Source organism: Anarhichas minor, unplaced genomic scaffold (genome assembly GCF_050575085.1).
Source record: "Anarhichas minor isolate MPS153535 unplaced genomic scaffold, ASM5057508v1 ptg000042l, whole genome shotgun sequence".
Classification (NCBI taxonomy): Eukaryota; Metazoa; Chordata; class Actinopteri; order Perciformes; family Anarhichadidae; genus Anarhichas; species Anarhichas minor.
Genome location: NW_027466488.1, coordinates 433,212 through 444,507, shown reverse-complemented (window position 1 = coordinate 444,507; position 11,296 = coordinate 433,212). Strand labels below are relative to the sequence as shown.

The 11,296-nt window shown below is 41.0% G+C and overlaps 1 protein-coding gene across 1 annotated transcript; it reads right to left on the bottom strand.

The window, feature by feature from the left end:
* Positions 1-469: 469 nt before the first annotated feature.
* slc39a13 (solute carrier family 39 member 13) lies at positions 470-10,907 on the bottom strand. The gene is made up of 10 exons (XM_076110101.1): positions 10,792-10,907; positions 9,503-9,853; positions 7,177-7,284; positions 6,676-6,818; positions 4,629-4,748; positions 3,205-3,294; positions 1,926-1,976; positions 1,607-1,739; positions 1,428-1,527; positions 470-1,196 (listed from the first exon to the last, which is right to left on the bottom strand). Exons 2-10 carry the CDS (start codon positions 9,813-9,815, stop codon positions 1,121-1,123), a joined length of 1,134 nt encoding a protein of 377 aa, XP_075966216.1. The 5' UTR covers positions 9,816-9,853; positions 10,792-10,907; the 3' UTR covers positions 470-1,120.
* Between the last annotated feature and the right edge of the window lie 389 nt (positions 10,908-11,296).

Genomic DNA, 11,296 nt, shown 5'->3' with positions numbered 1-11,296 from the left:
GACTGTGTTGAAATTGGACAAGTGTGAACACACAATCAATACCTCCCCCCCCCCCCCTCCCCCGACTCCCATATGACATTTTAGGCATAGGATCTCTGCAGTAAAAATATGCTCATGGTGGACAGGTTTTTGTGCAGTGAGGTCACAACGCACTGGGCTGCCTCAGCACCTTGACACAGCTCCACCAATCAATATCAAGATATCCTAATCCCACTGAGATCATTATCACACCCGTGTTACAGTTCTTCATACTAATTGTCTGCTAGTATGTGTGGTCTTTTCGTTGTAAAGTTCATAAACAGCAGTTTTTCTTTATATGAAATGTACATGTTTTTTTTCCAGGGGTGGAAACTTAATGCTATGAAAAATCCTGCATGGTGATGTTTCTAATAGTTATTTGTCCCTCGTCTCACTGAATTCTTGGCAACAGTATAAAGCTGATTATTAACAAACAGTACCAATCTTTTTCATCAATTCATTTCAACTTTATTACAATTATTTGTCAAGCAGAGATCAAAAGGTGCAGACTGGACTGTGTGAAGAAGATACAAAACATAAAGAAACTGTACTTTGGTGTAACAGACCATCCCGACTTCTTGGCACTTATATCTTAACAAGACAAAAAGATTGCGTGGCGGTGGTGCACGTCTAATAAAACTATAGGTTGCTTGTCTAATTTTTAATAAATATACAGCAGCTACATCAGAAAAATATCAATATATACAATGTTTAAACAATTTAGTGTTTAATACATTTTTAAAAAAAGGACGTCCTCGTAGAGTCCAATAATAATACCTGCTCTGTTGAGATGGTACGTCAGGTGTACCTGTGTAAAACATGATTGTCTGATCAATGACATAAGACAATTTGGTAACAGAGATCCATACAAACCCTCTTAGTTCCAGTGATGTTTTAGTTTGGCACATTTTTAAAGTGTCTGCACAAATGTCTTGTCTGCAGATCAAGAAGGTCTTCCATCCATAAAGTGACGTTCTTCTGTCAGACATTTGTTTTAGTGTAACATGTTTCCAGGAACGAGAGGTACCGGATTAAAAAGGGGTCGGTGGAGAATGCAGAGTTTTAGTGTTTGGTTAAGGCGAGAGACGGGTTTCCTCCATGTTCAATTAACAATGGCAGAGAGCACAGCCATGACAGCCACGCCACAGAAAATGAGCAGGATCTGCAGTAGAGACTGCCTGGTAAAAAAAAAAAAAAAAGGGCACAGATTCAGACAGAATCAAGGACATATAGTTCAAAAGTTCAGTTGGTAGACATTATTCTTACATCCACTGTCTCAACTCCAACAATACAGAACAGGTTAAAAGGTACCCTGTGGAGTTTTTGGCCACTAGTAGCACTACGGAGCCATGTTTTAATAAGTGGCTCCCCATTGTGTTTGTAATGTGAACACGCACAAATGTGCATACCTTAAACTGGACTCCTCTAGCAGGTCAGGCACCACATTCACCAAGGCTATGTAGAGGAAGCCTCCTGAGGTGAAAGGCAATATCCAGGCAGTGGCATTTTCTAGAATCAATAGGAAAGACTTATGCATCATTCTGGCAACTGTGAAATGGTTTGATTGTATGCATGCTGAGAATCTTACCTGTGCCTTTTGGTGACTGAGCGCACAGAGCGAAGCAAGCTCCCAACACACCGACCAGCGCCGTGGACAGCTGCATGCGGGCGGCACTCCACCGGTCAAACCCGGCCCTCAGAAGAATGGCAAAGTCTCCCACCTGCAGACGGGGACATTTCCCCCAGCAGAGGAATGGTTAAACATTTAGCGTGTTTACAAGCACTCTAGCAGTCTGATTCTTCCTATGTACCTTCTGCTATGTAAACATGAAACCGTCAAGTGAACCTCAAATCTTTATATTTAGAAATCATATAAACAATTTAACCCAGGACTCTGTATATCTCACCTCGTGGGGGATTTCATGGAGCAGGATAGCAAAGGTGGTGAGGAACCCAACCTGCAAGAGAAGTTTCATTTACACTGCTTTGTCTTACGTAGTAAAGAAATGTGCTCAGTAGTAACAGAGGGAAAATGTATGACAAATGCATCCTTGACAGCACCTGAGTGAAGTGATAAGCTCTATATGTTAAGCTGGCAGTGCATAGTGCAAAGAGGGAAAATGTAAGAGACAAAGTACAAACTCTGAGCAGCCTAAAGAGCTGTGAAGCTGTGATAGCTTAAGGTCTTTAAAAGTGTTTATAATCCTTCATGAAGAGCATGATGAGACCTATCAAGTGTGTACAGAGCGTACTTACACACACGACATGTAGATGAGACGCTATTGGATATCTACATGTCAGTGAACTCAAAGCTCAAACCAGTTACAGGAGTAGAAAAAATAGCCGAAAAAATCCATTTGGCAATATAATATAGCTTACTGACTTTATTTCTGTATCATCCTTTGCTTGAAAATTTAATTTTGAAAAAGGTTAAAAATGTTTAGGAGATAATAGTCAAAGACTTAATTATAGTAAGTAATAAATGTATTAGTATTTTACAATGAATCTTCATATTTAACCAACGCTGCATTGATACAGATCATTTTCATACAGTATTTTTATCATGGCAAATACTGTGATAAATGTGCGAGGGAGTAAACAGAGAACACCGGTGAGATGTCTTGTATGTGTATGTTTGAGAACTTCCTCTCTGGCACACTGATCCATAGTTCATGCTGCTAGCCTTATGTCTCTCCAGCTGGACGCTCTCCTTCCCACAGCTCCAAATATACACTAACCTACTGAAGCAACGCAAATACATGTTACTGCACCTTTTTGAACAAGCCTGTCAGATGATGCAGCAAGAATAAGTAGCAAACTGAAAAAGTTTGTTTTAAATCAATGTTGTAATGAAAGTCCACTGAGCGGGTCCGCTTTTAAGACGGCGGGGCTGCTGATACGACGGGTCTGCTGCTCCGCCATCGAGCCTATGCTGCCAAACACTGTACTCACAAAGAAGGTGTTGTATTGTGTGTCCTCATTCCCAAGAATTATGACAAGCCTCCAAAACTCAATTTATAGACTGTATCTTTACTAAAGACAAAGCCTACGAGCAACATAAAGCACAGCAATGTGGGTGCTCTCATTCACCGATGACAACAAATGTCTTTTTTCTCGTGTGAACCACATTTGAATGAGAAATACAAGCATTCTAAGATGACTGATTCTTAGGTTGTGAGTTCTTACTTTTTTGCTAACCAGGAAACTTCCTGCTACAGCCAGTCCATGGGTGAAGTTGTCGATGCAGTTGGCCAGTAGGTTTAGGTATCCACTGGTCTGTGACACACAAACACAATGCCACCGTTACTCATGTTACCCTCGATTAGTCGAAACCACAACGAGTATGGTCAAGAGGAATCTGATCATATATCAGTCACAACATTCTCTTTCGTAACAGAATCCTGATTGTTTTTCGGTGTCAGCTAAAATGACTCCCTGCTTTGTAGTCTGACCCCTTTAAAGTGCGGCAGTAAATGATCCGTTCCTCTCAGGAAACAAAGAGCAGCTGCTGGTGATGGGCCTTTTCTGGGGCAATTTTATTGTTGTAATAAACTGTTGAATTGTGCAGGATGTACACTGCCACTCAACCAACGTGTGCTGGGAGAGGCTGCAAACCTCTGCAACCCTGACGAGGATGAGTAAAGGAAATGGACGGGTGAAAGGATTATTCAGGACATTTCTTTATAATACGTTTCTTTTTTGGAAGTCTCAATCAAAGTAATAACGGTTTAAATAGGTTTTTTGTTAACTTTTTTAGAAAAGTTTTATTGGAAATAAATAAAACATTTTGGTGATCCTGAAGTGGTAATGTGGTTAAATCAGTCTCACTTCCCTGATTGGCTATTGAGGTGATTTATTATGTATTGGTAAAAAAAACTTCACCGAGATGTGCTACTTGAGTGGAAGTTTGCCGTTTATTTTCGTATTATCTAACCCTCTCTGAGCTTGATTGGAGATAAACACCGCCGAAGTCAAACTAAAAGGCGAGGGATTGCTTATCAGAATTAAATGTGTGATGTCACTAGTAACCCACCCTCTTTTCCGATGGAAGCCGTTTGTTTATTTTAAATAAAAGTGGTGCGAATGTTTACCAAGTCAAATTCAGTGTAAAGGATTCAAAGGTTTATTTGCACATACGAGTATTCTATGTGGTGAGATGCAATGTGGCGTGCTTAAATTACTTATGGGAAAAAATATGGATTGGAAAAAAGAAAAAGAAAGACTAAAATAGCATAGATTAAAAAAACGTGCAAATATGCAATGTATAAGGCAGTGCAGAGGATTTGCTGACACTGTGATAGACGTGGCCGAGAACATACAGGGGTCACAGTTTAAAGGTAAAGACCCTCAGTCTTGAGAGAGGGATGTACTGTAACATTTAAAATAGCCAGTTTATCTTTCTGATTTTGGTTTAATTGAGCCAACTATGTTGCTGGTTATGAACTGAACTACATGAATCAGTTTGGAGGCTTGAAGAAGCAAAAAATACATCTCTTGCATAACCAACCAATGTCAAGCATTAACCACCAGTGGTGTCTCTTTATAAAAATAAAAATAAAAAATTTCTGTCTGTCTTGTTAACTGGGAAATGTCTTGGTTGTCAGAATTACCTTGATTTTCTCTGATCTTTCCTGCAGACTCTGCTGCTTGGAGGATTTCCATGACTCAGCATGGTGCCCATTTCTGAGTGATGCCGATGCCTTTCCACTGAAAGCTGAAGTAGACTGCGACTGTGGAGAAAAGGGGAAGAAAATCAAGGAAAAAATAAACATGTCCCCACGTGAACCCAACCTCTATTTTTAAAGACATTTTAATAGTTTAACACATTTTTCTGTTCCTATTACCCATCACTGTCCACCACCAGTACAATGCCATTGGAAGGGCTCGTTTCCCTTCAGGAAACCACACCATTCTTACCAAAAACAGTTAAGTTAATGGTCGCCTGGATTCAACAGCGCAATTTACATGCATTTTATTGCTGCTCCCACTGTGTGTCAGTGGCTTTCCCCTCCTGCCAGCAGAACAGCTGTTATGTTGAATTATTTCCCCAACTTCCTACATATGCAGGAATAAGCAGTCACTTGTACTTTTGCCTTATTTTTTCAGACATTACAGATGACCTATAAATTCCAACACTGCTCAACATGTTTCTAATTTGAATATAAGAGAAGAGACATTTCAGGCTATAGCCTCCGTTTTCCGAGAACAGACAACTTCCTTATTCCCTCATTCAGAAACCACTTATGTTGCCATTTAGACTGATAGTCAAATTAAGTGAGGGGGAAATAGCCTGCTGTCTTCTGGTCGCGGCAAGGGAATGTTTTCTCCATGTCTATGATTCAAGCATGAGGAAGTAATGAAGCCTGATGATTTTTTGGGAGGGGCTGAGATTGGAGCTAAATTACCACTGCAGTACACCTCATTTAAAATGAGCTAAAAATGTGAAAGTGATAGAATCTCTTACAATAAACATTGCAGCTCTCCACCCACATGATGCATCCATCAAAAACAATGACCCAATTGGAGTAAAAAGAAGTGCAGCTCGTGACAGTCCTTGCACATTTTGGTAAGATTTGCCTAAACCCACAGTGTTGTAAAAGGAAAAATACGTATCACCTCTGTCTCTCTCACACACTGTCACACTCTATTGTTGCCTCTGTCTACAAGCTGAGTGCTCTCCGGTGGACACTGAAATGACTAAAGCAGCTGCTTCACCCCGGCACTATAAATAGACTAGTGGAGGAGCTGAGCCGTGGATTCCAATCGTCCAATCCTCCCCCCCCCCACACCCCCCGACCCATCACTGGTAATACAAAGGGGGGATGAGACCGCCTTTACAAACATACTGCAACCGGCCATTCACTGTCAACAAAGAAGTCATGCGTTAAAAAGTTAATCATCAATCTTGCAGAGTCACTATTTTAAATAAATTTCCAAACAATAAACTACAACTTTGATGCTCATCAAGACACAAATTAACACACTAATTAAATAATAAATATAAACATATAAATATAATATAAAAGATTAGTTTGCTCATTGATAAAGATCCATTTCATAACTATTCATACTAAGAGGATGTTAAAGGAATAGCTTGACATTTTGGGAAATGTGCATATTTGCTTTCTTGCCAAGATTGAGATGAAAGAGATCGATGCCGCTCTCTATGTCTGTCTGGTTAGCTTAGCACAAAGACTTGAAACAGGGGGAAACAGCTAGCCTGGCTTTGTCCATGCTTAACAAAATCTAAATCTCAGTAATTAAAATGATAATCTCTCATTTGTTTAATCTGAACAAAAACCTTAGTGTAAAAACAACTGCTTGTGGTTTTATGTGCTGGATTATTTCTTGTCCGGGCGCAGTAACATCCCGGAGTCTCCAGCTGCCTGGCATCCTCACGGCGACAACGAGATGTGACAGAAGTATTGATTTTCTCATCAAACTCTCGCAAGAAAACTATTATAATCAAATTATTCCTTTTAAATTCTTCCCGGTCCAAGGAGATCTTTGATAGGCTGGTTGGACATTAGGTCATCTGATGCTACAGTCACCAAAACACTGTTAGAAATATGCAGACCAAGCATACTTATGAAAACAAAAATATGTGAAGGCTGGTATTAACATTTCTTCTGAAGATATTTCAGGTGAAACACTTACAGCAGAGTTAGAATTCATGTCTGAATTTGATGAGGGATCCTCGTGGCTTCCTTGGTCTGGGAACATCTTCTCCAGGACGAGGAAGGCCAACAGGCCAGCGATTACCCACAAGCCCTGGGTCATGTAGTGGTTGTGTTTACCAGCTAGGATGAAAGCAGAGAGATTCAAACAAATGTATAAGTGAAAACCGAGCTACAACATGGGTGAGTGCTACAAACAACAACTCAAACCAAGAGTTGCATTTAATAAACATAGTAAATGTAATGGCATATTTGCGTTCGAAAGAAAGGTAATGCATGATTAATATATTTTAAAATGAAAGGATATCTGAGGAATTACTGCTCTCAAATAAGGTTTACTGACACTACACCAGTCTTTGCTGTTTGTGAACTAGTAATCAAATATAAATATCTTATTCTCATGTATTTAAGAGGGGTCAGAGAAATGAAAAATAATTAAAATACAAAAGGTGGCGATGGTATTAGTGGAAAGGAGACCCACCTGAAGAGCGAGAGAGCTCCCATGCCTCAGGGAGGAGGTGAAGGAATACATCACCAAGAAGACCGCCAATAGCAAAGCTCATGAGCTGCTTCAGCCTCTGGCCCCCAGCTGAGGAAACAGGGAAGGAGAGAAAAAGGGTAGCAATTACTGAATACTGTGTTTAATTAAGAACTGCAGATTGGTTTTGTGTGATTGTGACATCCCTCCGTCTGCCTGTTGTTTGTGTGGTTGGTTTGGCTTCCTGGCTCAGGAGCCAACGGGCAGAGTGGGAAAGGACATGAGGAATCTGCCTACACCCGAGGAAATTTGGCCTTAGCCTATTTATCTTTGCTTCCTCCCAGGCCTCCACTCCACCGTCTGGTTTGGTTACGGTTTTGTTTGCACCCGTCCCATCACACACTTAACTCATCCTTATTCTGTATTTATTACTGATCTACCCGATTAACATACATATTTCTATTTTATCTCATGTGTGATTCACTGTTTTGTCACCGACTTTAGGACAGTTTGTGACATAGTCTTTCTTTTTAGCACCAAGGTTACTTCCTCTTTGATTTTTTTTATATAAAATGGCACCGTTGCAACCGATTAATTAAAAAAATTTTAACAAGTTAAACACGATGCACACAAATCCACAAAACAGTGGCTCTGGCTCAGGCTACTAATATACACATAGATTATGTGCTCCACAGAACTTTTTTTCTGCTTTAGGAGTTTCCTCAGTAACGACTAACCTCCGGTCAGGACTGCACTTGAAAACCCCACGGCCTAAAATACATCTGGAATGCCACGTTCCTGTGGGTGGGGCTGATCAAGAGGCTGCAGGCCTCAGGCTGACCTGCCTGGTCTGGTTGGTGAAGTGTTTCCGCTCAGTTTCTCTCATGTGCAAATTGAAAATTCACATAAAAACAAGTGAATTGAGACGCACTTTGCGGGTTCACTTGAGATTACCTGACAGACAACATATCCAAATTACTTTTAATTACTTTTTAAAATTATTTGTTTTCCACTGTATATTCATATTCAATCTTTATCTGGTGTGGAACTGGGGGACCTTTCTACTGACAGTCTGACATTGTTGCCATTCAGTACAACACGCAGCTCTTGCTTCTGAACAGAAACAATTAAGTAAAAGTTTCCTGTAAATTGAAATCCTTCAGCCTTCAGTCTCATCCATACTTTAATTCAGGGGTCTTCAACGTTTTTCAGGCCAAGGACCCCCAAACTGATAAAGAGATGGAGCAGGGACCCCCGACTATATATATTGTATAAAATTGTGTTTTATATTAAATGGGCCTAGTACCATGTATAAACATACCTCTTTATTGTGCATTCAATACTAAGCTATTCAAATAATACACAGGTTCATATATTCATGTTTTTATTTTAAACATGTGCAAGGTACAGTAAGTAGGGTGGCCATTTATAAACATACCTCGTCAGCTGATACCAATGCCAATATCAACATTGTCTGTCAATTGCATGATAATCATGCATACAGGCTATTCAAACTGATGTTTTCATTTTAAACGTGGAAACGAAAAATGAGTGATGGCCTATTAGTGCCACTGCCATGCATAAAGATACCCGTTATCTGTCATACAATACTGAACTGTTAAAATAATGGACAGATTCATGTTTAGAGAAAAAAACAAATTTTTTTTATTTTATTTTTTCTAATCAACCAAAAATTTCACGGACCCCCTGGGGGCCGCGGACCCCCTGTTGAAGACCTCTGCTTTAAGGCATGTTTATGTAGAAAAATATGCAATGGAGCTCATGCCTTAAGTATTTTTCCAGGAAGTTCAAATGCCAAAGGAGGTGCAGCTGTGTCTAGGACTGGCTGACTCAGACCCAGCAGAACTACTTGTTGAACTCACTGGGGTTATTTTCCCCCCTTTAGAGGGTGTGGAGCGCGCAGATTTATTACGGAGCCACTAAAGAGCTGGCATCTTACGTATATACTCAATAGGTTAATGAGGCTGAAATATTTATTTTACTGCAGAAATTTGAACTCTGAACTCTTCTGCTTTCAACACTGAAGTCTTTTTGTTATTTTATAGCTGTTTGATCTTCACATGGCACCATTTGTGTTCATGTTGACATGTACTGACTGATTCCTACTTTTCAAAAAATTATACAACCAACTTAAAAGGGCACCTTTCTCTTAAGTTACAGAGATATCATGATGTATCATTGATACATGTCTTGCCATACATTAACAGAATTGTCTATGTGCATTATCAATGTTGCTCTAAGGACACTAGTGTGGTCGTATTGTGAGTAATTCACATGCAAGTTGAGGCTACATGTGGCCATCTCTTACCTTCTGTTTTGAGGGCTGCTCCAGCTTCAATGGGAATGACAATAAGGGGTAAAATCCCACTGAGGCCAACAGCAACAGAGCCCGCCAGGGACAAGAGCCACACGTGAAACTGTTCGCTGTATAAGATGTTTGCTTGGAGGTAATCGGTCAGGCTGGGGCCCGGTCCTGCGGCAGAGGCTGTTGCATGTGCCATCGACGTTTGTGTCATCTTGTGGCTGCCTGATGCCCCCCCGGAGGTCAGCATCAGCAGGGTAACAGGGATAAACAGAGCAGCTACAGCCCAGCTGGGCTTCCTACAGCTTCCACCTTTCATCCGTCCCACGGTCCAAAAAGCACTTGCAACCAGTAATGCTGCAAGAGATGCACACTTTCAGACAAACATTCCTCCCCTGCACCGTCTCGAACACGTAGGAACATTTTAAATAAGCATGAAGTTAAGTCTGCAACTCATCATTATTTCACATCGATTAGACAAAGCAGCACATCCTCGCAATTGAGAGGCTGGAATAGGCGTGCTTGCATTTTTGGTTGACCCAAATAAAAATAAAATGTATTTTTTTTTTTAGCTACAAACAGCTGTAAATTGTTGTTACTATGACCAGCTGCCGACACATGCTTAAATTGCGTTAAAAGTGAAGTTGCGCCAGGGAAAGAACAATCCAGAAGTACCAGAGTCCAGTGCGTGCTTCCTGTTGGCAGCTGTCTGCGGAAATCTGCCAACGCTCCTTTAAAAGGGTACCGTCGGGCTACAGTGAAAAGTTTCAGTAGCGTTAACCTCACTGCAACTGTTAATCATCTTCTGCAGTAAATGTTGCGATATAACGTAACATCGGGGATTAATAAGTGTTTGAACGCGTCTGCTGCTCATCATTTTCCTGTCGGTACGCAGGACAGATGGAGGATCAGTTAACTCACAAACAATACACGATAACGTCAACTAACGTTAAATACAAAATACATAGACAACTGAAGCGCCACGGTGCTAAACTGACTAACAATGCGGCGAAGTACCGTCCTCCCACTGAAACCCCGTGCGTTTGACAAAAGACACACTGAACTAACGGTAGCTAACTCTGTGCGTAAAAGTTAGCAAGCTAACGTTAGCTGGTAAACATGCAGAGCCTTGTAACGTCCCACAGTCTGCTACAGACGTTAGCTCACACACAAAATCACGGCAAAACAAACGAAAACGGCCAACACCTAGCACCACTTTGAGTAAGTTAGTGCTAACTTTAGGGGTCGAAAAACATCAAATAACGACATGAATGTGACATTTAATGTTTTAATACCTTGTAGTTTCTGCAGGATTTGCACCAGTGTGTCCCTGCCATCCAGGCCGACTGAGTTTCACCAGAGTCCCAGCTGCGGAGGGCAGGGATCCGCTCGCTGCAGGAGTAACTGTCGGTCACCACGGCTCCCCAAAACAGCCACGTGTCAGGATCCTGGAGAGGGGGGGGGGGGACCCGTATAAACAGGAGAGGAGAGACGGGACATGGATCCCGCCCCACCAAAGATTTCAGGAAGTAACGTTAACGTAATATTTTGCCCCAAGAACTCCAGGAGAAGCCCCCAGGAGGAGAGTTTTGTTATATTTCATTGAAATGGTGGGAAAGAAACAGGGGAGAAGGAACCCAATGCATTCTTACACACTAGCTGAAGTAGTCGATGTTTACATTCAGGCACAATAACACACACAGTCATAAAGGTCATAGTGATTTGTAGCATAAGGCCGGTCTAGTTTAATTGGAAATCGCAGGATAAAACAACTGGGTTAATTATAGGGAATTTGAAACA